The sequence below is a fragment of the Dasypus novemcinctus genome, chromosome 11, assembly GCF_030445035.2.
Source record: "Dasypus novemcinctus isolate mDasNov1 chromosome 11, mDasNov1.1.hap2, whole genome shotgun sequence".
Lineage (NCBI taxonomy): Eukaryota > Metazoa > Chordata > Mammalia > Cingulata > Dasypodidae > Dasypus > Dasypus novemcinctus.
Genome location: NC_080683.1, coordinates 106,359,367 through 106,387,333, shown reverse-complemented (window position 1 = coordinate 106,387,333; position 27,967 = coordinate 106,359,367). Strand labels below are relative to the sequence as shown.

General features: G+C 35.3%; 1 protein-coding gene across 1 annotated transcript in view; it reads left to right on the top strand.

Annotated features, from left to right (window-relative positions):
• Positions 1-27,967, top strand: part of THEMIS (thymocyte selection associated) — a 210,680-nt gene that overhangs the window by 79,349 nt on the left and 103,364 nt on the right. Inside the window, exons 3-4 of the mRNA XM_004469492.4 lie at positions 3,047-3,505; positions 19,194-20,242. Coding sequence (XP_004469549.2) covers positions 3,047-3,505; positions 19,194-20,242 — 1,508 coding nt within the window. The remainder of the gene's footprint in view (positions 1-3,046; positions 3,506-19,193; positions 20,243-27,967) is intronic.

Sequence of the window (27,967 nt, the reverse complement as noted above, 5' to 3'; positions counted from 1 at the left end):
GAGGGAGGAAGAGAAAATAAAAGCATTAAAAAATATTCTTTAGAGTGAACAGGAAATTATTTTTGCTTTTCTTACAGTGGACAGTTTTGAAAAGGCTAATCCATGAAATGGGAGGCTCTGTTGATGAAAACCCACATGTGCTTTGTGAACTGGGATATAAACATATTGTTCTCATGAGCACTGCCCCTGTAAGTCAAACATTTAACAGGATTACAGCCTGGAGTGATGGCAAGAGCACAGCTTGCAGTTCAAAGCTCCAATTTGAGGTTCTAACGATATTTACAGGCTGTGAACATTTTGACCATTTTTAGTTCCCTGGTAATATTTGTTTTATTGCCCTCAGAAGATTAGTGTGAATATAAGAGACACATATGAAATAATTGTCCAACCTTATAAACTTTTAAACAAACTTCTGTTTTTACTATTATTTTTAATAATTATGAAAAAACTGATCATTAAGAATTGGTTAAGAAAAACAAAACTAAAATTTAGGGAAAAGATCTAAAAGACTAAATTCTGTACTGACTCATTTTCAGCAGCTCAATTTATTGCATATTCTTATAATTTTTGTTTCTTAAATGACATGTTCTTTGTAAACAATTTTACCTCTTCCAAAAGTAACAATTCTAATAGCTGATCAACAAAGGTAGAAATTTCTTTCTGTTTTTTCATTTACTTATGTCAATTACATATTTGCTTTGTAATTTTAGAATCACTCTCATGTTCTCTTAGCTCCTGAAATGTATTTTATTTTCTTTGGAAGAATAATAAAAACATATTTTCCCCAATAGAAAGTTATTATACTTTGTATGAAAAGGATGGAGGAACCATTGGTCATATTTAGAGCTGATTAGGCCTGATGGTGCTTCTTTATTTTATCTTTAACTTCCTTCACTGTGAAACTGAAGTCCCAGTATGACATCATATTAAAAAAAAAAACAAAAAAACTTGCCTAATATATGATCTATTAAACGATTCTTTATATAAGGAGGAACTCTTTGGATTGGCTGCTATAGCATATGCAGAGCTAAGTTAATCAAACATTTCCCCCTAAACTCTGCCACTTAGTATGCTAAACTGAACACTTCATCATCTTCTAAGGGGAAACACACCGATTCATAGATATATTTTCTTGCAGTAGAGATATCCAACAAGACAGCTCTGAAGAGTGTGATTAAGTTGAAATAATGGTGGCCCTTAGGGTTCCAGGCTTTTTTACTTCGTAATATTTTAGGTCTGTTATTACCTTAGGTGAACCTATTCCCCAAGAAAGAAGATCCTGAATTAATTTTTCTGTGACTTATGTTGTCAATATAGCTAGGATAGAAATAAAACTATGTGTCTCTACCTTTTATGAGATTCTAGGTGATATATTTCTAAACTTATTTCACAAAAACTGCTGCTATACCATGATATACCATGATAATGATTGTGGACTCCTAGAAAATAAATCTTCAGACAGACGAGTGGGATTAGACATGCGCGCGTGTGCGCACACACACATAAATTAATTTACTGGGAAGAATTCAATAATACTATTTTATTTGGTTTTCCCTGATATGAGACATAATAAAATATGAAGTAAAATTTAAAGTAAATGTTTCTTTTCCATTCTGTGTTCAACACACCATGCCGTGAATGCACACTCTTCAATTCCTAAAGTTTTCAGGGAGATTGCACACACGTTTCCTTAGTCATTCCTTGCTAAGATTGGATCACTTCTAGCTTTTCAGGTTTATATCTAAAAATAACCCAAATTCCTTTTTTTTTTTTGTTAAGCAAAAATGGATTTCAAAAATAACTAATCATAAGTCTTTGTATAGTAACCCAAAATATACATAAAAGCCAGTTAACCTGCTTAATAAAGATTTGATATATAGGTGAATGTAAATGGAATATATTTGTTGACTAACTTAATTACTGGTTTTTCCAAGATATATATCATTCTAATAGGTTTTTTATTTACTGTCAACTTATACTTGGCTAGTATATCTAATATTAACATCAATTTATGTTTGAAGTTAGGAAAACAATTAACTAGTTTTCCCTTTGTTCTTATTTTCTCTGGAATTTATTAAAATATACTCAATGACTAAATTTTTTAAGTGCTACAAAGTTGATACATCCATAAAATACAAAGAAGAAAACAAATGAATAAAATAAAAACAAAATAATTCAGACAGGAGAACTGCTTTGACATGCAAGCATAAAAAGCTATATCGTAAAATAAACATGTTTTGTATTAGTGATTGACAGTGTTAAAGGAAACCAATTCAAGTAATAAAATTGTGGCTAAATTAGAGAAGTTAATGAGAAGTAAGAATGACATAATCTAGTGACAGAACCAGAAAAACTATCTAATCTGGCATTTTCCAAGGATGCATACATGGGTGAAGCACTGATTTTTTGTGATATATTATCTTGTGATATAGTAATAGATGTTTTCTCAGAGTTTTTACAATCAAAAAAATTTGGGAAATTCTGCATGTTGTAGTTCCCACTTTAAAATCACAGTGTGCCTAATGTCTCTGAGCAGTCTTAAATTGGCTCTATACTCCTTTCTAATTGTTAATTTGATTATCAATCAGTTTCCTTTTTTCATTTTAGTATTTCCAGAAAACACATTCACTGACCTAATACAATCAGCAGCTCAATTTATTGCATTTTCTTATATTATAAAACTTAAAAAAAACCAACAAAAATGTGATCTTGAGAGATTAAATTCTTTGCTCAAGATCAGGCAGGTGGTTAGGGACAGAGCCAGTATCTCAATCCAGATTTCCAAACTCTAAGAACAGGATCTTTTCAAATTTAAGGTACTTTCTTGACTCCATTTATGTCGCCTGCCTGATGATCTGGTAATCTGCAGTCACAACATTAAATTTTTACCTAGAGGAATTCAGGATTTCAAGGATGTCTAATCTTAAAAGGAAAATTTCATTTAAAAGTTATAGTGTATTTGTTTTATAACTCTCTCATTGTGATTTTTTAAAAAGAAAACTTTCATTTTCCGAACTGTCTTTAATTTGCACAATTCTGTTCTTAGGTCTTTTTAAGATTGTGGCTGATAAAACTCCATACCTTACTATGGAAGAAATTACAAGAACCATTCATATTGGACCAAGTAGACTAGGACATCCTTGCTTCTATCATCAGAAGGATATAAAACCAGGGAATCTCATCATAAAGCAGGGTGAGCAAATCATGCTCAACTCAGTTGAAGAACTCAATGGAGAAATGATGGTAAACTGTGGAGTAGTAAGGCATCATCAAAATCATTCCTTTACTTTGCCTTTGTCACAAGAAGGAGAATTCTATGAATGTGAAGATGAACACATTTATACCCTAAAGGAGATTGTTGAATGGAAGATCCCCAAGAACAGAACAAGAACCGTGAAGCTAACAGATTTTTCAAATAAATGGGACTCAACAAATCCATTCCCAAAAGGTTTCTATGGCTCTCTGATTCTCAAGCCTGTTTATGAAATTCAAGCTGTAATGAAATGTAAGTATCTACTGAGAATGATGTTCTATGAGTAAAAGCATTATGGGATTTGGGAAAGAGAAATGATTTGAACCTGACTTGCCCATTAAGCCAACTGAAAGTTAGCTCCCTCATCTATAAACATGAAAACCACATATTCAGTGCCAAGATCAAATTGATTGATTGTAATCATATATTTTAAGTTATATGGTACTATCCAAATATAAGTTACTGTAACTGTCAGGTACAGACAGGTTAAAATACTTTAAAAAAAGATCAGTGCCAGTTAAACATGGTCATAAAAAAGTTCTTTTTTCTTCTTCTTTAAAATAGAACATATTCATTTAGAAAGAGGTTTCCTTGTACAGAGGTAATCAATAAAAGATGGAAGACTGAAAAATTTATTTAATGTGCCCCTTAGTGTTATTTTAGCGACAGCTTTTTTACCCCCAGTCATCCATCATTGGTCAAAAATCTTTTCTATTAGCTGGGAGGTCCTTTTGACTTAAGGGAAAATATGATTAACTAATGCACAGATAGGTGTGTTTTAATATGAAATCTTTATAGGGTTTTTTGCATTCTAAAATAAAACACCAAGAGAGATCATGAAAGGAATAAATACCTTGAATTTTCAAAGTTTTGGCACATAAGTAAAACAAGTTGTAGGGCAAAAGGATTGTGAACTTGGAGTCAAAAACCTTGGATACTAATTTTTGTTCTATATTCTGATACCAAAGCTGATGGCTTTGCTTTGGGTAAGCCAATTGAACTCTCTGTGGCTGTGCAAAAGAGGATGATGTCACTTCTTCTGCCTACCTCTTGGTGGTTTTTGTTTGTTTGTTTGCTTGTTTTTAGGAGGTACAAGGGATTGACCCCTGGACCTCATACATGCAGAGCTGGTGCTCAACCACTGAGCTATACTCACTCCATGCTGGTGTGGTATTGAGAATGAAATAAAGTACTATATGTAACATAGTTATAATTATTATTTATTTCTGATCCCATGAATATTGTTGGTCATTCATAAAATTATGAAATCATTTGAAGAGAAACTTTGGGACTTTGGGTAGATTTTAGAACTGTTCGTTAAATTTTGTTATTTACAAATATTTAACCAAAAATCATTCAATTCATTTGAACAAAAATTATAGTTCAGAAACTCCATTCAAGCAGTGACTATTTTCTAAAAAAAAAAAAAGACCATAGCAAATTTTAGACTCCATGGTAGTGTTCTATTAGCTATCCCAAAATGTGCAATTGAAATTGATAATTGAGTTTTCCTCCATTTTCCTAAATAATGGATAACATTTTCCCATATTAAATTTTGTTAATTTCCTAAAACTATTAGCATTTCCCAACACATGATGACACATGAAGGCCAACCCCCAATCTAAGGACATGGACCAGGCTATTACAATGTTTAATGAATTTAGATCAGGGATCAAGAAAGGCTTCTTTGAGAAAATGACCTGAGGATGAACTGGAGAAAGGCAAAAAAAGGAACAAAGTTGGGGATGTGGGAGCAGCCTGTGGGTACACAGGAAAGTTAAAATGAGATGGGAGCTCCAAAGCAGTTGGTGTGAGATACGAGAGAAGAGAACAGCTTGAGAAAAATATGAAAAAAATGTATACAGAGAAATGGATTAAATCATGGAATGCTTGAATGTGTGCTAAAGGATTGGAATTTGGTCTAAGGCAAATCAATAAAGAGTTTTAAGATAGGAGGGGCAGAGTCAGATTTGCATTTGCAAATGATCACTGGGATGTCAGGTAACAGACAGTGTCTAGCTCCTGGAGGTTTATACTGTATCACAGTGTTAACAGTGGGAATAGAGAAAAACAGCTGGCTTATTGGATATTTTAGACATTCCATTGGTAGGATTCGAAGATCTATTAGAAGGGGAAAAGAAGTCAAACTGAATCCTATGTTTCTGGCTTGAATGGTATTTAGGTGGAGTGAACTGTATTTCCCTGCTAACCATGATCCCAAAAGAAAGGCTTTAGTTCAAATGAAATCCTTCACAAAATGTTTTAGTCAGTTTCCATTCTTTAATGATTTTTAAATTAAAAGTTTATTTTAATTATTTTGAATATTTTATTTTCCTAGGAATTATTTTAAACATTAATCCTTATACTATAGCAGTTTCAGAACAGATACTGTATGGGATTGGGTTGCTCTATCCTTACTGCAAAAATTCCCTGGAAATGCACAACACAAAATGCCCGCTTTAAAAACGCTTTGTTGTTGTAGACTTTTTCATCTAAATATAAAATGTAGACTAATTTTGAATCAATTGTCATCTTGTTTTATAATATTTTTCTTAAACTGAGGATTCAAATTTGCCTTGAAATCAAAAGGACATTGCTAAAAAGCTTTCATATAGGCCTGGCAGAGTTAACCAACCTCCCTGCCTCTCACCCTTCCTTTCTAAAGTGACAAGAAAAAGAGTAAGTCTGCATGGGGAATGGGAAGTTTTAAAGGATCCACAGGGGAAAAAGCTAGATGAAAAAGATAAAGAACTATTGGAAGCTATGCAGTATTGTTTTGTGAAAAGTGAACAAAGCAAGTAAGTACAGAGAAAAGGGAATATTCCTAGCCTTGGTTGTTTTTTTTTTAAGATTCATTTTTATTTACTTATTTCCCCCGACTCACTGTTTTTGAGCTTCCTGTCTGCTCTCTGTGTTCATCTTCTTGTTATGAGGCACCAGGAGCTAAACCTGGGACTTCCCATGTGGGAGAGAGGAGCTCAATTGCTTGAGCTGCCTCAGTTCACTGCTTTGTTGTGTCTCTCATCATCTCTTTGTGGCTACTTGTTGCATCAGCTAGGCATGCCTGCCCATTGTGCCAGCTTGCTCTCTTGTTCGTCTTCTCTGGAAGGCACAGGGAACCAAACCTGGGACCTCCCACTTGGGAGGTCGCTTGAGGCACATCTGCTTCCCCAGCATTCGTTTTTAACACTTATTTAATGTGATAATTTAGACTCTATAAAGAGAAAATTAGTAGACTGTATTTAAATGAAATATTTGTTCCTGAAAATTCTTGGTGAAAATCCCCATTATAGCTTGCAACTCCTCTAACAATTCAAAAGTTCTAACTACTGGCCTCATGCAAGTGACATCAAGATCTGTTTGTGCCTTTCACAGGAAGATACATTCATATTACTGTAACCAATGGAATGTATAACATTTGTATATGAAAAATTTTGTTCCCCGATTGGGGCAGCTATTTCAAGTTGCTTCCAAAGAAAGGCAGTCTTGCTGATTAAAATGTATAAATGGTGCTGTGTTTTGATGCATAAATTGATAATTATTTTTTCCATAAATGAAACTATAGAAGAGTTGGAAAGCTCCTGTTCCTTTTAAGAGAAAACCTCAGCGTATGGTCTACCAAAATTTGCGCCTACAGTTTTTGCTCAGATATATGAAACAGGAATTCATTTTATAAGCAAGGGGTTGAAACCAGACAAGCAGAAAGATGATATCAGAAAGGTTATATTTAAATACTGTGTAATGGTTGATAAATGAATAGGAAAAAGAACGCATTAACCTTTTAGTATTCTTAGCCTTCTTCTTTTTCCTCATTTTATTTTTAAAAATAATTTCAATTTTTATCAAAGTCAAAAAAGTCAAATAGTGGAAAAAGGCTTATAAAAGAAATTATCAGCAAGCTGTGTGCCCTTTGCTAGTCCCAAATTTCCCTCACTTTTTGCTACTCAGAATTAATTCCTTTAAATATTTAGCCCCTGCTTTCTGGTATTTGCATTCACATTTCCAAATAATATAGGAATATGGCTATTTCTCAGGTCTTCTAAGTTAGACAATAACTGCTGGTGATGAAGATTTAATTACCTTACATTCCTACTTTCTCTTCCCTTTCTCTCAGTATATGTCAAATGAAGGCTAAGCATTGGTATTTTCATTATTTTGACAGTGTAAATGTTTTTCACTGTTGAACCCAGTGATGAATTATGAGTATAATTCTATTCCTGCATAACTGTTTCTTTTTCCTATAATGATGTCCCTTTTGTTTTCATTGCTTGGTTTTCTTCAACTCTCTCAAGTAGAGACGTGCTCTCCTACAGCTCTGCAAAAAAGTCACTCTGTGCAATTTTCCAGAGAGCCCAAACTGTCAGAAAACTTATCTCTTCTATTATTTTGTACCCTGAAATTATTCCTTCTAGAATCCTCCGTTCTAGTGCTCCAGTCTGAATCCAAGGATCTTCATACCTGCTGAAGCTATACATGCTGTCCTGGGACATCACTGAAAATCATTCTGTTGGCTCCCCTTTGAACTTGCTTCTGTGTCAACTAGTCACATGTGGAATCAAATAGCTTCCTTTTTCTTGATATACTTCCAGTTTTGAAGGAGTCCATTCTTCATTTGCTTCCTGAGAAAGGGGAATGGGACATTAATTAATTAGGCAATTAATTATTCATTAGGGAAATTGCGTGTTTGAAAAATCTTTATTCTACACTCTCATAAGACTGGTAGTTTGATTACTTGTATATTCAGAGTTGAAAATAACTTTTCCCTCAGAATTTTGAAAGCTTTGTTCCCTTATCTTGTAGCTTCCAATATTGCCTTTTAGAGATTATCCAGGATGTTCTGAAGTTTCACAATAACATGCTTGGCTGGGGATCTGTTCTCTCATTGTGATGGCAGTTTTCAAACTGAAAATTTAGACATTCCATTTCTGGGATAATTTCTTTGAGAAGTTCCTCTCAGCCAATTTTCTCTTTGTTTCTGTAGCTTCAAATCTCATGTTGGAGCCCCCACACTGATCTTATAGGACTCTTTTCTTCCCTATTTTATCTCTTTGTCTCTGGTTTTCCTTGAAGGAAAACGCCTCAACTACATTTCCAACTGGTATAATGAATTTCATATTTCTGCTGTCATATTTAATTTCTAAGATGTAATTCTTACATCTTTTAAAAATTTTATCCTGTTGTTGTTTTAAGGATGCAATATCTTATTTCTCTGAGAGCATTTTACATTTCTTTTAAATTTTCTACTGTTCCTTGCATCTTATCTGACTTCTTTGGGTTCTGTGTTTTTTATAGTTTTTTTTTTTTTTTTTTGCCTGTAATTCTTACACTTTCAGAGGGGCATTTGCCTCCATTTCCTAAGCCTTTTGAAGATCCTGTGGGGATAAAAATAAAATGAAATTAAACAAATCTCCCTTTTCACTGGACTCTGCCTCCTTAGCCATGGACTTTACTTTTCCTAGTCTGCAAGTCATTTACCATTTTTCCATCTGATTTCTATCCTCATTTAGATTAAAAATGCAGATATCGCCTAGATTCATTGCCCCTTTTCTCTTGTTTTCTTTCTTTTTCTTCTTTCTACCACTATGATAAATTTTGAAGGAGGAAAGGGTTGGAATAGATTATGTTTCATCTTATTTTACTCACATATATCACAATATATTTAAATTAGCCCAAGCTCAGATATTTCCCTAAGCTTAAAGTATTCCCTCAAAGGACTCATTGCACAGACTGCTAAATAATAAAGAGCATAATATATAAACTTAATATTTTTAGTAAACCAAATTTTTTATAATTTTATAAATTAGCAGAATCTATTTCTTATGTATTTTTATTTTCTCAATGTTTTAGATATAGTAAGTGTTCAATAAGTACTCAACAGAGTATATGAATGAATAAATAAATAAATTAAAATAATTTTTTTGGATATGTGTTCCATTTAGGAACTTTACCTACCACATCCAGATTTGATTTATTTTGATGACATGTTTATGAATGAAATAGGTAAGGAGAATAGTCACTTCATGGTACCAAAGCTGTTATCACTTATATTCATGTAACAGACTCAATTTTTATTTCATTTTTCCTAATGTGTCCACAGAAATACATCATCTGTGAATTAAACATGATATTTAGAACAAGTGGATACCCTAGCCAACTTCCATTTTTGCTTCTTCCTTTAGGCTGCAATTTTACTGTTAGAAATATCAAACAGCAAGCAGAGGAAGGTATAATTTCACCCACTTTCTATAAGTATATATGACATATTTAGTTTACATTTACTTTTATTTATTTAGATAAATTTTATATACATAAATATTTATTTTAGACTAACAATTATTGACATAATTGGAGAAAACATCTTGAAGTGTATCATCTAGAATAAGAGAGTGATGAGTTCAATGGTTATTCACTTTTCTTAGTTTTTACAAACTAAATATAAACTTAAATGATAGTAGTATTATAAATAAACTCACAACAAATGTATGTATATTAATTTTAAATGACTCAATTTCTCAGTGAGGGTCACAGTGATTTTTTGTGCTACAAAAGTTAGAGAGCAGTCCAAAAGGCACATTTCTCTGTTTAGAAATACAAACAGCAGCAGAAGACCCAGAAGAAAATAATTTAACAAAATGGAAATTCACAGTGTAGCTTCTCTAGTTATGTTGAGATGAAGCTAAATGAATAGAAAAAAAAAGTCTGGAATAAGGCTTTTAAAAAATTAAAAGTCTGGAAGTCAGCAACTACTAGTGAGTCTAAAAAATTACAATATATTAAATAGTATCATGCAAAAAGGTAAAATCACAGAGTAATTGACAGGTGGGATGGAATTTATGAAAACAATTTTGAGAAAAAGAAATAAATCTTGGAAGGAAATGACACACACATACAAAATCACACTTAGAAAGTGAAAGTGTCCAACAAATATCTAAGTTATTTATTTAATGCAGTAAGAACTAGAAGTTGAGAGAAACTGTAAGGCTAAAATTTACAAGCCTTGTTTAGAAATAATAATATTTAGAAACTATCATCTTGCCTTTAAGCCTTGAATAAGACAGTCTTGGCAGATCTCCAACACCATTGCAAAGGATATGTCCTCACATGCTGAGTTGAGACAGAATATTTCAGAATTGAATATTAACTGTCCAAGGAAACATGCTTTGCCCAACATCAATCAAGCTTAAATGTAATTATTTATATTTTCCTTGGGAAATTCAAATTTCCCTAAGAGGGTTGTTGCAGTGGGTGATGCAGAAAAGCACCACATTACGATTGACATTAGCCCTAACTGAAGGGAATTTCCCTCAAAGAATGAGCACAAAGATAAAGTTTAATGAAATGACTCAGCAGCGAAAAGAGGAAACCAGCACTACCTTTTTAGAGAAAAATGCAATGGCAATTGTTTTTCACAAAAGCACCTTTTGGATAACCAGAAAATATACCAGGCACGAACAATTCACGGTTACCCCGGAAGAGAATTTGGGAGCTCTAAAGGAAGGATGCATAAGTACATGTTGTTTTTACTCGATTTAGTTTGAAATTAGAAAATTTAAAATAAGTATTTCCTAGAATATCTCTCATGCTCTGAATTGCTGCGTTTTTATCTCTCTAGCATTTTGGAATCAAAGATAAATTTTATGGAAAATAAATTTTCTAATTTAACCTTTCTTTGGGAGGATGAGGGTGATATTATATTTTTCCAATTGTAAAAGAAACAAATGCTTGTTTACAGAATTTGTAATGTACACACACATACACATTACTGGAAGTATATGTAAAAAATATAATGTAATCTGCAACTGGTAAATTTGTAAAGTATTATAATTTTTTTCTTATACTCTTTAATATTTTTATGACAGCATGTAACATTGTTTTGTAAGCAAAACAAGAACAAAACAATGTTACCATTTTCCTTATTTTTCTCTTGGAGAGATCCTTAGGTTTAACAAAATGTGTCATAAAAAAGTAGTTGTCTCTTACAGTGTAAAAACTTGAGGAAGCCATTTCCAAATTCTAGGTAACTTTAGATAAACATAATTTTTAATTTTAACTCTTAATTATGGAAAACATAGAACAGATGCAAAAATAAAGAGAAGTGTATAATAAACTAAGAAGGATTCTGTTTTAATATATTAACTTATATGAGAGAGAAATATATAAAATTTGAAGTAGATGCAGAATTAATAAGTCACATTGAGAATCTGTAATTTGGGTATCAGTGGGCTTCAGGGCAGTCAGTAGAGAAAGGCTGACATTTTGGCTTTAGCCTCTCCTCCCATGTGCTATCAAATGAATCTGCAAAATTTTCATTTTAATTTGGTCTTTCTTAATCTCAAGTATTTTGGATTTCTTCCTGAAAGTCTTGATATGTTCCTCAGCCTTCAAGGGGTCAACTCATCTTCAGATCCCGTGCTCTTGTTTAAAATCTCAAGGCTGGAGTGCTTGTTAATCACTGAATATTTTTTCCACCTCTGAATTTGCTCATGGTATTCTTGCTTAAATATTCTCTCTCCCTCCCTATCTTGGTCTATAATTCCTTCACATCCTTGAGAGATTCGCTGTGGCCATATCTGCTAGGGAAGACTTGAACACATGCTAAGCAGCCATCTCCCAGCCCTCTACTATCCCACCCCCTCTTCTCTTGTGCTGTTTCTGTTCCACAACCTGGAGGCAATGTTAAGTCTAATGAAAAGGTCTGACCGGATCTTAAACTTGGAAACCAGGAACAAGCAGATGCTAATCAAGGTAGGAATTCTCAGTGACAGGGTCCTCTCCTGTATACACTCAAACAGTATAGATATGTCTCTCTTCTCTAATGAGAAGTAGGGCATAAGGAACTACCAACTACCAACTCTGGCCCAAGCAGTTTTGACCACCTTGGGAGACCAGCCATCATGGGTTTTCTTCCCCTGCTCTCCTGGACCTTTTGTCTTGTGTGAATAATGAAAGTGATCATTTGCTGAAAGTTTCTGTTGTGCCCTGAATCTATGTTCCCAAGATATACTGTGTAGCAGCTCGCTCCATATCTTTCATAATCTCTCTCTTTATCCCCATTCCACAACTGGATGTGCTATTTATTCCACTCTCTTGCTATTATTTTTCTTTTCCTTCTCTTGTTTTCAATATCATATATTTCATTTTCCCTCCTCTCTGAGCATCAATTATACTTTAAAAAAAAAATTCTTTTAGTGATTTCCCTATAATGTGCAATATACATTTACAACTAATCAAAGTCCACTTTCAAATAACACTGTACTGCTTCCAGGAACCTTAAGAGTATTCCCAATTCCTCCCTCTCATTCCTTATGACATTGCTGCCATTCATTTCACTTAGCCATAAGCTATAATTATCCAATATAGTGTTGCTATTATTATTTTGAACAAATTGTTATTAGTTAGGTGAGTTAAGAATAAGAAAAATAAGGATTCTATTTTACCTTCCTTATTCCTTCTCTAATGCTCTTCCTTTCTCTATGTAGATCTGAGTTTCTGACCTGTACCATTTTCATTGTTTCTGAAGAACTTTTAACAATTCTTGCAAGGCAGGTCAACTACCAACAAATGTCCTCAATTTTTGTTTATCTGAGAAAGCCTTTATTTCTTGTTCACTTTTGAAGGATAATTTTGCTGAATATAGAATTCTAGGTTGGTAGATTTTTCTTTTACCACTTAAAGTACTTCAGTCCACTCTTTTCTTGCTTGTATGGTTTCTGAAGAGAACTCCTGTGAAAATTTTAATCCTTGTTCCTCAATATGTAAGGCATTTTTTCCTTTGGTTACTTTCAAGATTTTCTCTTTTTTTAATTTTTATTTTCTGCAGTTAGAATATGATTTACATAGGTTTGGATGTTGATTTTTTGATGTTTATACTACTTTGTGTTTCTGGGCTTCCTGGATCTACGGTTTTGTGTCACTGAAAATTGTCATTCTTACATCAAATATTTCTTCTGCTTCTTTCTCTCTTTTTTCTCCTTCTGGTATTTTTTTATGCATATGCTATATGTTTGTGATTGTCCTACAGTTCTTGAATATTCTGTTCTGTTTTTCTTATTTTATTTTCTTTATTCTTTTCAGATTTGGAAGTTTCTGTTACCTATGTTCAAGATCGCTGATTCTTTCCTCAGCCACATCTAGTCACCTAATATATTAATGAGTAGTCCATCAAAGGCATTCTTCATTTCTGTTACAGAGTTTTCTTTATTTACAGGATTTCCTTTTGGTTCTTTCTTAAAGTTTCCATCTCTCTGCTCACATTACCTATCTGTTCTTACATGTTGTCCACTTTTTCCATCAGAGCCTTTAGCATATTATTTATAGTTATTTGAAATTCTCAGCCTGATAATTCCATAATCTCTGATAAATCTGTATCTGGTTCTGATACTTGTTTTGCCTTTTACCCCACCCTGTAATATTTTTGTTGAAAGCTGTACTTGATGTATCCAGTAAAAGAAATTGAGGTAAACAAGTCTTCAGCATGAGATTTTTTTGTTTATTTGGCTCAGTTAGCCTATTTTGCTGTTTGTTGTAGTTATTGGTATCAGAGACTAAAAGGTCCTCCAGTGGCCTTGATTTTGCCTCACCTATTGTCTTCAGGTTTCCCTACAGACTCTTTTCTCTTAAATGATCTGTTGATATGGTGGTAAGATGTGGGGGAGGAGAAGCATTCTATATTCCCATGATTAGGCTTAGTCTTTTAGCAGGTCTTTGTTCTTAGGCTGTGACCTTTACAAGTCAGCTCCCTCACCTCAACTCCCTCACCTCTGTGACAGGATTGCCAGAAGGGGTTGGAGTTGGGTATTTCCCATCCCTCACATCAGTTAGGTTCTCATAAAATAATTTTTTCTTGAGTGCCAGTCTTTATTAAGGAGAACAGGGTGCTCTGGACATATTTCAAAATAGTTACTTTTCTGTTTCTCCTGTTGGAGGCACAAAGGGATTTTTCTCTGATCTTCACTGTGAGAACCTGGTGGAGGCAAAACTCACGAAATTATGGGGGCCTCATAAGGGTGGGCTGGGCCCCCAGGAGTTATTATCTCTGTTAGTCTATGCTCAGTCTTCAGCAATTAGTCAATTACCCAAAAAGTTTTTCTATCAGTTTCTGGCTCCTGTAGCAGTTTTTGCTCCTAGAAAGTTGTGATTCTCTGCATTCCCTTTCTCTCAAATCTTAGGGACAATGGTTTGCCCTGTGGCCTCAATTCTCTGATGAATCTAATGAGAGTTGTTGATTTTTACTTGCTGTGCTTTCCCTGTATTGAGTCCTCTCTTAAGGCAAATGTATCATGGTTATATATGCATTATGTAATCTTTTTTACTAAATGAAATTTTGGCTGAAAAATACTTCACTTTACCATATTTTATTCCCTAAAATATCTACATTATTATTTTGCTGAAATTTAACAATAAAAAATATTTATTGCATTGCATAGAAAAACTACAACCTTAAGAGACACATTTTAAATGGAATGTAAAATACATGTTATGATTTATAGCAGGAGTTTTAGCACTAAAAACATTTTTTTTTTGTTCCAATAAAATTTTACATAACAGTCCACTTTTCCTCTATATTTCTTTTAATGCTCACTTAAGGACATTGGTCTGGCAATTGTTTTTCATTTGTTAAATTTATTGATTGAGTACCTACTCAATGCAAGATAACACTCTAGATAATGGGATATATTGATGAACAACTTACCTAAAGAACCCTATTGCTGTGGAGCATATGTTCTGACTGGGGAGAAATAATAAACAATGAATATCATAAATTAGTAATTTTGTGGAATTATTGAAGGTGAAAGAGACATAGAAAATAGAAAAAATAGATCAGGGCAAGGGGCAGGGTTGGATGTACCTTTATGAATAGAGGAGTTAGTGTAGGTCTTATTGAGAAGATGGCACTTGAGGAGACTTGAAGAAGAAGAGGAGATGGCCATGGCCACACCTGGCTGAAGAATGTAGTAAGGCAGAGGAAAGGGAAGTGTAAAGACCTAACTGACAACAAGAAGGACAGGGAAGTAGCAGTGAGTTTGTGTGAGGCAATTTGGTAAGAGATGTGATCAGAGAGAAATCTGGGACTGTGGTAAGTGTTTCTGCTTTTATTGTATATGAAAGACTACCACTGCAGGGCTATGAACAGAAGAGAGACTTGATCAATTTAACATTTAAAAAGAATCTGGCTGTCCTATTGCAGTTTGACTATAAAGAATCTGGTTAGGAAACTACTGCAGTAAACCAGGCGTGAGATAATGTGGCATAGAGCAAGGTGGTCCTGAGATAATGGATGTTAGGTGTGAGAGCAAGAGAGAAGCTAAGGATGTCTCCAGCATTTTTGGACTGAACAAAGAGAATAGATTTTCCAATAACTAAGAGAGAGATCACTTTTTTGGGGTGGGGGGAGATCAGAATATCATTTTTGGCATATTAACTTTGAGATATCTATTGGACATCCAAGTGGAATGTCAGTAGGCATCTGGAGGTCAGGAGACTTGTTCATCTGGAGATAAAATTTAAGGGAGTCAACAACATACAACTTTAAGACACAAGACTGTGTTAGATCACCATGAGCATGAGTGGAGATCAAGAAAGGAAAAGAACCAAGACACACTAAAGGGGCTGTGCGTGTGTGTATGTGTATGGGAAGGGTTGTACAAAAGGAGAAGAAATCAGCAAAGAAACAGAAGGATGGTAAGTACAATAAGAGGATACAAGGGAGGAAAATATAAAATAGAATGAAATTTACTCTCTCAAATGTTTCTGATATGTCAAGTCAGAGGACATATCTTCAGTGGATTTGGATACAGAAGTATTGAAGATAAGTCAGAAACTAGATAGGAAAAATTAAACAGAGCTTACATGGTCTTGCCTGGTGGCTTTCTCTGGCAGTAATAAAGGTCTCCAAAGGTACCAAGATCCTTCCTGCCTCACAGCACCCTCCATGCCTGTCTTAGTTTTCCAGGCTGCTGTAACAAAGCACCACAGACTACTTGGCATAAAAAACAGACATTTATTGCCTCATGGTAATGCACACTAGAAGTCCAGTTAAAGTTGTCAGCAGGGCCAGGCTCTCTCTGAAGACTGTAGGGTTTTAGAAGTGGCTGGCAACCCATCATGTTTCTTGGCTTGTGCGAAAACTTCAGTCTCTTCCTCTGTCACATGCCTCTCTTCTATCTGCTTTTTACTTACTGTGTCCAAATTTCCTTTCCTTATAAGGATGCCAGTCATCCACCCTAATCCAATTTGCCCTCATCTTTGCTAATAACATCTTCAATGATCCTATTTACAAATGAGTTCACATTTGGCTGAGGGTTGGGACTTGAACATATCCTTTTGGGGAACATAATTCAGTCCAAAACAGTGCCCTAACAGAGATTGTGGCCCAGCTTGCATTAGGGGCTAATGTTCTGATAGATCAATTCAGAGGTCCCAGAAAGTCCTGGATGTCACCTATTCTACTAATATATAGCTGAGGAATGGCATGAGACCATGAAGCCCCTCTACTCTCTAAGGGTCGCTCTAGAATGCTACATCTAGCTCATTTTGATCCAAATAACCAAAACTGCAAAAAAAAAAAAGTTGAGGGATGTTGAACTGTATATAAAATGATGTAATAATTGTAAGAAAATCAGTGCCCCCCCTCCTTTAAAATGAAGAATATTTACAATTTTTTACAGAATTTCAATTATTGATTTTTCCTCTTTTCACTTTTTACCTTTTTACATTCCCAAAAATAAAAACACTTTTTCATGCTATGTCTTCAGTATCTCTATTAAACTGTACATAGGACACTAATTTTAGAGTTATAGATTTTAGATTCTGCATAAATAATAATATAAAGAGTAATAACATTGATAATGTGTTGTAAGGGGAAATTTTATCTTCTAGTACTTCCAAATTGTTCGTTTCAACAGCATGTAAGGAAGAAGGAATATTTGCAGAAGGGTGGCTGTAAATTTTTGGAAACATAGTGGACTAAGAGAATGCTATAAATTATTTTGTTAGTAAATTAAGAAAATAAAAGCCAAGTTACTATTAACAGATAACTATTTTTAATGCAAGACATTTGTAATGCTTCTACATGGGGTAGTACATGGAAAGCATATAAATGATTTCAGGCTAATATTTTAAGTGTCTCTGTCAGTCTCAAAGATAGTTCTTTGGGACAGTTGGTGCTTAGAAAATAATAAAGAGAATCATTAGTCTCCAGTGACCCATTAAGGAAAGAATACATTGGTTAGTATCCTTTAAGCACACCTAGGGCTCCTGAGTGACTCCTCTGACTGTGACTCATCTTCTGCCACTCATTTTCTAACCAGTCATTAGTGCAGCATCTGCAAAGAAAGAATTTTCACATTGAAAAAAGATTGCATCTTGGTGTCCTTTTCCATATTAATTTTAACTACCTTATATCCCATAATTTTGCAATGTTATTTTACCTTACAAAATGAAGTTTTGTATAAAGAATGTATGTCTTGAACTGTATGCATGAAGAGTTTTATGTGAAGTACCAAAACTTTCCTCTAAGTTCATTTTACATATAAAGTATGAACCTCAAGAACATAAGTCAAAATGATATTAACCATCTGGAAATAGACACACATGTGCATACATACATAGTTATACAGTTTATCCTCGTTGTTGTGGATTCTATATTTGCAAATTTGCCTATTTGCTAAAATTTATTTGTAGCCCACAAATCCATATTCACAGCACTTTTGCAGTCATTTGTAGACTTGCAGAAGAGCCACAAATCTGATTTCCTGACATACATGTCCCAACTGAAGTTGATTGAATAAGGCAATGTTCTGAACTCTTGTTTCAGCTTTCATTCTGTTAAAAAATGCCCCTTTTAAAGTAAATTTAGTACCATATTATAAATTATCATTTTTGTGCTTTTTGTTGGTGATATCATTGTTTAAAATGGGCCCCCAAGCATAATGACCTCAATGAGTTCAATGCTAAAAAATCAACAGTGTATTAAATAAGATGTCTTTAAGCAGAAATACACACAAAACAAAGTTACATACTGATTAGTTCATGAAAAGATCATAACCAAAGGCTCACAGAAACCTAATCCTGTATTTTCCCTAAAAGCAATGGTTCAATATTTGCTAATTCAGTGTTTGTGGCATGTTTATAGAAATAACTACCATGAATAATGATAATCATGCACACATATATATCAATATATTCATATATTTTTGATGTGATAAAACTATAAAGAAAACAAAGGAATTATTTACAATAAATTCAGGAGAATGGTTCTCCTTGGCCTGTATGAGGAGGATGTGATTTTGAAAGGCTCCTATGTACTAGTTAATGTCTAATTCTTAAGCTGAGCACTGGGTTTATGAGTGTTAATTTTTTATATCATCAATTTCATCTTTTTAAAAAAAATTTCTCTCCCCTTTACCCCCGTTGTCTGCTCTCTGTGTCCATTCACTGCGTGTTCTGCGTTTGCTTGCATTATCAGGCAGCACCGAGAAACTGTGTCTCTTTTTTGTTACGTCATCTTGTTGCATCAGCTCTCTGTTTGTGTGGCGTCACTCCTGGGCGGGCTGCACTTTTTTTCACTGTTTTTCCTTACGGGGTGCACTCCTTGTGTGTGGGCACCCCTATGCAGGGGAGCCCCTGCGTGGCATGGCATTCCTTGAGTGTGGCAGCACTGCATGTGGACCAGCTTACCACACAGGTCAGGAGGCCCTGGGGATCGAACCCTGGACCCTCCATATGGTAGGTGGATTCTCTATCAATCAAGCCACGTCCACTTCCCTCAATTTCATCTTAAGATATGAAAGAAAGAAATTACATGTAAGAACTGTAATATTATGATCATCAGAAGTCTGTTTTTTATTAAATTTAACTCTGGCATGGAGGAGATTCTAATACTACCTCACAGCAAACATTTTTATCACAAAACGTCACAGTCTTTGTTTTTTTTTTTCAGTTCGAAAGGATATAGTCCGCATCCTCCCCAGTTTAGATGTTGAAGTCAAAGACATTACTGACTCTTATGATGCAAACTGGTTTCTTCAGCTCTTATCTACAGAAGATCTTTTGGAAATGACCAATAAAGAGTTCCCTATAGTAGCTGAAGTCATAGAAGGTCCTCATGGGAATGAGCTGCCCAGAAGCATTTTACGGCCTGGGAAAACCATTGTGATCCACAAAAAATACCAATCATCAAGGATCTTAGCTTCAGAGATTAGAAGCAATTTCCCTAAAAGACACTTCTTGATCCCCACTAGCTATAAAGGCAAATTCAAGCGACGACCCCGGGAGTTCCCAACCGTCTATGACCTAGAGATAGCTAAGAGTGAAAAGGAGTCTCTCCATGTGGTGGCCACCAAAGCCTTTCTTTCTCCTCATGATGAGCTGTCATCCATATCTGTTGGGGACCAGTTTCTAGTACATCACTCACAGACTACTGAAGTCCTCTGTGAGGGAATAAAAACAGTGGTAAACATTCTGGCCTGTGAAAAAATCCTTAAAAAGTCTTACAAGGCTGCACTTCTGCCTTTGTATGTGGAAGGAGGTTTTGTAGAAGTGATTCATGATAAGAAACAGTATCAAATTTCTGAGCTCTGTACACAGTTCTGCCTGCCCTTCAATGTGAAGGTGTCTGTGAGAGATCTTTCCATTCAAGAGGACATTTTGGCTGCTACCCCAGGACTGAGGTTGGAGGAAAATATCACAGACTCTTATCTACTCATAAGTGACTTTGCCAATCCCAGGGAGTGCTGGGAAATTCCTCTTGGTCGCTTGAATATGACTGTACAGTTAGTTAGTAATTTCTTTCGGGAAACAGGATCATTTCCAGTCAGGACTCTGGTAGAAGAGATCACTGAAGAACAATATTATATGATGCGGAGATATGAAAGCTCTTTCTTGCATCCTCCACCTCGTCCTCCCAAACATCCCACAGTGGTGGAAACAAAGTTAACTCCACTAACCTCAGTGGAAAAGAGACCAGTGTATCTGTCCAAGTCTCCCAAGGTAAGGTTATAATTTTGTGGTATTTCTTCTAAAGAATTTTTCTTGAGGCAACTTATTTCAAGTCTTCTCTGAGCTTGTTTTTTTGCCTACTTTTCCTTCTTTCATACCATATTTGAAATGAGCCTCTCTGATGCACAGCAGATGAATAAACATCAACAGAGCATAAGCTGTTGCAGCATTTTGTATTTTGATGCTTAACCAGTTGATGTGGCATGATGTTTATTTTGCATTAGAAATAGCAGGGATGACATTTGGATACTATGACCCAAATTGCCATTTCAATGAGATTTGGTAATTAAGAATGTTTTATAAGTTTTCTCAGAGGCAAATCTCTTTTATTTTGGAAGTACTGTTCATTTTTTTCTAGGTAGGATTGTTTTAATACTTCATCCAGGAAATGAGCTTACAATAAACTCCTCCGGGGAGGGGAGAGGGGAGGTACCAGTAGCATGAATCTGTAACACATGTCTTCATTTTGTTTTATATGCAGAATGATGTAAAAATATCTTGGCAGAACTGTGTGTGAGAATGTGAGCATCTGCCCGCATTCTGCCCATCTTAGAATTGTTATCTTTAACAGTTCTATTGAAAAACAAAAATCAATAAAATTGCAGGCAGTATGAGATCATTACAGAATGAACAACACCATAACCACTCTAAAGATTTTGAGGGGTTCAGCTTCATTTCTATTTAAAGTCTTTGTCTTTTGAAAATTCCCTGCTGGCTGCCTGGAAAGAGCTTGCCCTTATACCAGGATGGAGAGGTCGTTTATCCATCCATGGTTCTATGGGGTGTGGAAGGAGTACATTCTGGCCTGGCAGATGTTGTGCTGGCAGCTTGGGAAAACAGAGCAATTAGTAAAACAAAGAGAGATGCTGTGTTTACACTCTATACTTTAGGAATGAGAGCAGCCTCAGGCTTCAAGTCTGTGGATATGGAAATACTTTTAATTCTACATTTCAAAGATGGCAATCTGATTGTATGCTGAGGAAATCCAGTAAAGACCTCCAAACTCATTTTCAGAAAAAGAAAAAAACAGCTGAAATTTCCTCTCCAGAAACAGTTTTGAGGGAGTCATTTCTAATCAAACACTGCTCCCAAATAATGTCTATTTATGTTATTACTTGTATGATTACTGTTATTAACATAGAGGGGATCTTTGATGTCTCTTGTTCAACCTGTTTTTATCACTGAGTTTGATGATGTGAGATGGAATGCTTTGCTCATTTTTAGTTGATACGAGTTAGGCAGAATAATGGCTCCCCAAAGATGTCCACACTCAAATCCCTGAAACCTGTAAATATATTACTTTGCAAATTGATTAAGGAGCTTTAGATGGGGAGATTGTCCTGGATTATTCCAGGTAGGCCCAATGTAATCACTTGAGTTCTTAAAAGAACCTTTCCAGCTGAGGTAAGAGTCAGAGGGAGAAGTGATTATGAAAGATTGGCCAGAAAGATATAGTGCTGTTTGCTTTGAAGATGGAGGAAGAGGCCGTTAGCCAAGGATTGCAGCTTCTAGAAGCTGGAAAAGGTAATGAAATAGATTGTCCCCTAGAGCCTCCAAGAAGGAACACAGACTTGGCCAAACCTTGACTTAGTCCTGTGAGTCTTGTGTCAGATTTCTGACCTATAGAACTGTACGATAATAAATTTGTATTGTTTAGCCCAAGTTTGTGGCAATTTGTTATAAACACATAAAGTTGGAAGGGATAAATAAAAATCTTAGATAGCAAAATCAATAAGTTAGCACTCTTTTAGGTGCTAATGACAAAGGTTTTTGTTGTTGTTGTTGTTTTGTTTTTTGCTTTAATTTATTAGCTCATGTATCCCTGGAGAATCTAAGGGTACAGCTAAGCTTCAGGGACAAGTGGAACCGGGATGTTCTCTGCTCTTCATTACACCTTGGCTTTATTTTCTCAGGCTGAGTTTAATCAACTAAGCGGCATTTCTGTTAACAGTGCCTACATCTCACATCTCATAGTTCCATCACTAGAGAAGAATGAAATCTCTTTGTCTGATTTCAATTTTCAAAAGGAAAAGACCTTTATCATAAACCTATGCATCTCTTACCTCAGTCAACTTATTGGCAGCCTTAACTAGAAACGTGATTGGTATGAAAGGGAGTGAGGACCTTTTGTCTCAAATAATAGAGATACTGGAATTACAGTTATGAGATGGTCTGGAGAGGCAAGAAGAGTCCATTTCCATCAGGGAAGAAGGCATTTAAAGTCTTAGATCACTAAGAAGGCATTAATAGGAAAAAACAGATCAAGATGAAAACTATCTTTTGACAGAAGGTCATATGAAAATTATCCACTCATTTTATTAAGATAGAAGCTCACAAAAATAATGTTGCTATCTCTAGGCTACTAAAATATAGCTAAGGTGACATCCTTGACCAAATTTATAGATGTAGGATTCAAGGCCAAGTTAATCATTCCTAATTGCTTATTCTCTGATCAGATACCACATGGAATGAAGTATCCAGTTCATTCTGAATCCAAACTCTAGAGAAAAATGTCAATAAACTGAAGTTGGTTAAGAGATACTGAATTAAGAGATGTTTGTTAAGATGCTGAGAGGTCCGTTGCTACTTTCATTGACGAATTGTTGATGGAACTTAGTGATTGTTTTAAACTTGAAAATCTTGTTACTAGGTAGTATTATTATGTTATACATTTAAAGAACTGCTATGTGGAAAAGAGTAAAGACTTATTTTCCACTTAAAATGGTTGGAAGTCAAAGGGAGACCAATTATGGTGTAATATGTTGGAACAGATTTCTTGTCCATAAAAAGGAACCAGGGATATTTTCAGGGAATTCTTGGTTTGGTTGAGAGTTACCAGACAGTTGAAAAGGATCTATAAAATTTTGTTTCTAATTGGTTCTATCAGTGTGGTGATAAAGCACAATATTTTCTTTGAAACCACTTTAACATGCCAAAGGATGCTGTTATTTACCTTTGTCAGACCTACTGACTTCTCAGTGTCAACAATTTTTCTCACCATGTAGGTAGGAATTTGCTTACTGGGTTGTTTTGGAATGTAAATGAAATCTTTGTTAGTGTCTATATAATATGCTCAAAAGAAGTCTTGTAACCAATTTCTTATTATATCATGTCATTCTTTCATATATTTCCTTTATGATTCTTTTTGTATCTACATTAAAGCTATTTTATCATGACTGCTTTTGAAGTGATTGGATAGAACATTTTTATACTTTCCAAGCAGGAAGGCAAGAAACCACTATTGAAAACATTCCCTTAGGATATTAGTTTGTGTATTGATTATTGCCTTAAATTTACAGAATAGTTTTAAGGTGTATTCAAAGTTTAAATATTCAAACTCATCTAGCTCTTGGAAATGCCCTATTACATGCTTAGAGAAGAGAATCAGATGCTTCTTTATATGCATTTAATTTTGCCTTCCCAGTGGGTCATTAAGTTTACTGGATCATTTTTTGCTTGCATTGTTAAGTTATAGGACTGATGTTTGGGCAATGTAAAGATAAGAATCTGAAACGTACTTAGTATTAGCCAAATTCAGCAATAGTAGGTGTGCATTGTTAATTATGAAACCTATAAGTTAATCTAAGAAGTTTGGAAATTAAAAATATGTGAGGGCGGCTGTATTTTTCAGAGTTCTCTAGGGAAACAGAACCAACAGGATATACATAGATAAATATGAGATTTTTAAAAGGAATTGGCTCATACTGTGAGGATGGACAAGTCCACATTCTGTAGGGCAGGCTAAAAGCTGGAGACTCCAATGAAGTTTTTTGATGATTTCCTCTGGAGAAGCTGGCTGGCTGAAATAGACATGGAAATTCTCCTGATCACTGAAATCATCACTTCATCTTAGGTTTTCAACAATGATGAGCCTTCTCTCATTGTAGAAGGGAATCTCCTTAGTTGATTGTAAACTTAAGTAGCAATAGAGGCAATCAACTTACTGATTTAGATCCATGAAAAACCCTTACAGTTACCATCAGGCTAGTGCTTGTTGAGCAAACAATTGGACACCATAACCTGGCCAAGTTGACACATGAACTTAACCATCACAACAGGTTACAGGGACCAGGATAAATAGAAGGAATTGTTTTCCAAGGAAAGATTGAAGACTGTTTTATATCATTAGGAGAACGCTAAATAAGAAAAAAATGGATTGCCCTGGAAACTTGAGAAATGTAATTTAGCTGTGGGCAGGGATGAGTGAGGATGGTGGGGTTCAGTGGGTGATATCAACAGAGATGTCTCTCACCTCAAGGCCTATGAAGTGTTACATTGAAGGAATTGGTTGTGAATTTGAAAATGTAATACTTAGGTGTTGAAGAGAAAATGTATGGAGTCTAAAGAGTGAGATGGGGACATACCAAATTGACCAAACAAAATTATTTTTAAGCTTATGGTATATAGAAATAGTGTCTTTAAGATCTGGGTATTTGGATTCTTAATCAGATGAAAACAGTATTACAAAGTGATTAAATAAATGAAGTTGGGACTAAAATTGTGTTCTCAGTAAGAATGTTGTGAGATAGACTCTCCTCCCTCAAAGGTTAGTTTCTATGTGAGAAATAGTTTCTGATGGTTTGAAAGAGCATATCCTCACTGGGGTTTTTGCCTGTCATGGATATATATGGCTATGACTTCTGAGTGCCACGCAAGAGAAATGTAACTTCTGCATCCTGATGAAAGGGCCTATAACCAGATAGAAAAACAAACCTTTGGTTGAAAGATGAGTTATTCTACTTCTTCAGAGACTACATCTGGGACCAGAAATCTTGCATTTCACTAACTCTGTTTGGCCATTTAATGCCCAAGTGTCCTCTTTGCTGCTGGAATTTCTAGATTTCTGTCGGACAAGAACACCCAAAGGAAATATAAAGGCAAAGAACAAGGGAGGCAGCAATGGCAAGGTACTGTGAAATTGTGAAATGAGCAGGAAAAAGTCCTCTACCAGAATTAGAGTGGGGGCTGGAAAAGGCAGAAGGAAAGCAATAGTTTCTGGGTGGTGCTGAGAGAACATTTCAACAGCTGCCACTGGTGTTAAGAAGTTACTTCTGATGTGGTATGACAGTTAGAGAGGCTGAAGTATTAAAGAAACCCATGCTCCAAGGCAAATCTAGATCTTCAGAGAATAGTATTATCTGTACTCAGTTGTGATCTGTAGGATTTGGTCACAAATTATGTGACTTGTTTTTGTTTTTGTTAACCTGATGCTGCTAAAAGCATTCCATCTTTGCATTTTTATCTGAATGTGCTTCTGAAGGCTGATATTATCTACTCTTGGTGTCATTTCTTGGTTCCAACATAGAAGCTGACTGTCTGTTTTCTCTGTAAACAGGGAAAATGATTTTTATGGCAATTTTCAAAGAACGTAGGCAACGAAAGTGGAAAAACATGGGCTTCCTTAAAAATGAGTTACTGAACACAGATAATAAGAAAAATAAAGGGAGTTTTGCCCTTTTAAAAATTGACAAATTATCACTAAGATATATTTAACACATTTTTAGCAGGTATTTGAGCCATGCAAGACACATATGGTTGAATAAAACATTGTTTCTGGGCTGCCTGAAGTTTGCTATCAGGTAATAGCATAGGCTTTTAAACAACTTACTATAGTAGCAGGAAAAGAAAAGGATGGGGAAGAGGGCAAAATATCAGTAAAAGAAGTGCTGAATTGAAAATCAGTCAAACCAGATGTGGCAGTTTGATATTATTTTATGAATCGCAAAAAAAAAAGAAAGATTGTTTTTAAACTAACCTATTCCTGTGGGTATGATACCCTTTGATTGCATTAAATTTTGCTGAAGGGCCTTTGAATAGATTTGTTGATAAGATCACTCCAGGGCTTTTGAATGGACTATGTCAGTGAAGTATGACTTAGGTTGAGTCTCCACCCTCTTGCTGGGTATGATATAAATGGAGACACAGATTCAGGCACAGATAAAGGAAACTGCCATATTTGATCTGGCCATGTGAGAGAAAAGACAACAGCTTTGCCCATAGCCGAGGGGCTGAGAGAACCCCTGCGAGGTTCAAAGAGCTGAGGCTTAGGGAGAGATGACGCATATTACGTGATAGCTTATAGCTGAATTTGGGAAGAAGGTGGAGCCACAGAGACTGTAAGAAAAGGCCCATTAAGAGACAACCTGTATGCCAGGTTTGCCTACAGCTGCAGAAAAGTGGAGACCTTGGCAGAGATAGGTGGCCATCTTGCTTCAACACATGGCAGCTACTTAGGTGGGAAAGCACCTCTTATGGTGCTCTGAGTTGGACCTTTCATGGTCTTGGAACTGTAAGCTATTATCCCCAATAAATCCCCTTTATAAAAGTCATCCCACTTCTGGTACTGTGCATTGGCAGCCCTTTGGCAATAATGAACTGGAGTTCCAACTGTAACCTTGTGGGTAGGGATCTGTGCCCAGTGGGTGTGTACAGTATTTATAAGTCTTTCCTGTGCTTCTGGAAGTGGAAGAGTAATTTAAACTTTTATAATTTTTCTCTAGGAATAATGTACTATGTTTCTATGTCTAGCTGGACAGCTGAGATTCGTCTAAATGAGTTTACAATGAAAAAGAACAGGGCAGAGTAAGATAATAAGAAACTGCTTAATGTTAAGTGAATTACAACCAAAAATGAGTAAGTTGTCAAACAAAAAGTAAAATGTTTATTTTTTCCTAAAGTTTTTATATCTAGAATATATATTTTTTTCACTCTGGGGTGGCCAAATACACTCCCACTTGGAAATAGTTGAATGAATCAAAATTTTGGTCTTTGTCTTAGTTTGCCTCAGGGCTGCCAATGCAAAGTACCAGAAATGGGTTAACTTTTATAATGGAGATTTATTAGAGTAAAAGCTTGCAGTTCTGAGGCCATAAAATGTCCAAATCAAGGAACCATTGGAGATACTTTCTCACCAAAGTCAGCCACAGTAGAGCCTGATGTCTGGTCACGTGGTAAAGCATGATGGTCCCTGATCTCTGCTAAGCCCCTGCCTTCACCTCCAGGCTTACCATCTCCTAGCATTCAGCTGTGGGCAACAGGCATAGGGCTTGTCTTCTTTGGGGCTTTCTCTCCCAGCCTCTTGGGGCTTCTCTGCCTTTTTGCAATGTGCCTGTATGTAAATGTGGAGTCTTCTCTCTCACATGGCCAGCTCAAAATAGCAGATCTCTCTTTACCTCTCTCTCTCTGTCTCTCTCTGTGTGTATGTCTCCCTTTATATCAGACCAAATGCCTCTCACTGATGTAGTACAATCAAAAGCCCTAGAGTAGTCTTATCAAGTAATCTAATCAAAGGGCTCTTAACTGATTTTAATGTAATCAAAGGGTCCCACACCCACAGGAATGGATTAGCTTAAAAACATAATCTTTTTCTGGGATTCACAAAATTCAAAATGTCAAAGTCTTCCCTGAGCTTTCAATCACTGAGAATGTCCTCATGGAGTAGGGCTTGTGATACAAAACTTTAGTTAATAATGTTACATCCTACCACTTTCACTGTGTATTCAAGATCTGAAATACTGCCAAATAAGTGATGAGCATATTTTCAATGTTAGTGAGAGTTTATGTGCATGGGTGTGTGTAGGTGTGTGTGTGTATGCGTGTGTGAAACTTACTTTTTAGCTGTATAAACATGTGAATTAATTTTAAAAAATTATCTTTCACAGTGGGTTGGCAAAATGATTGAATGAAATGTGGAATAAATCACTTCACATTAGATTT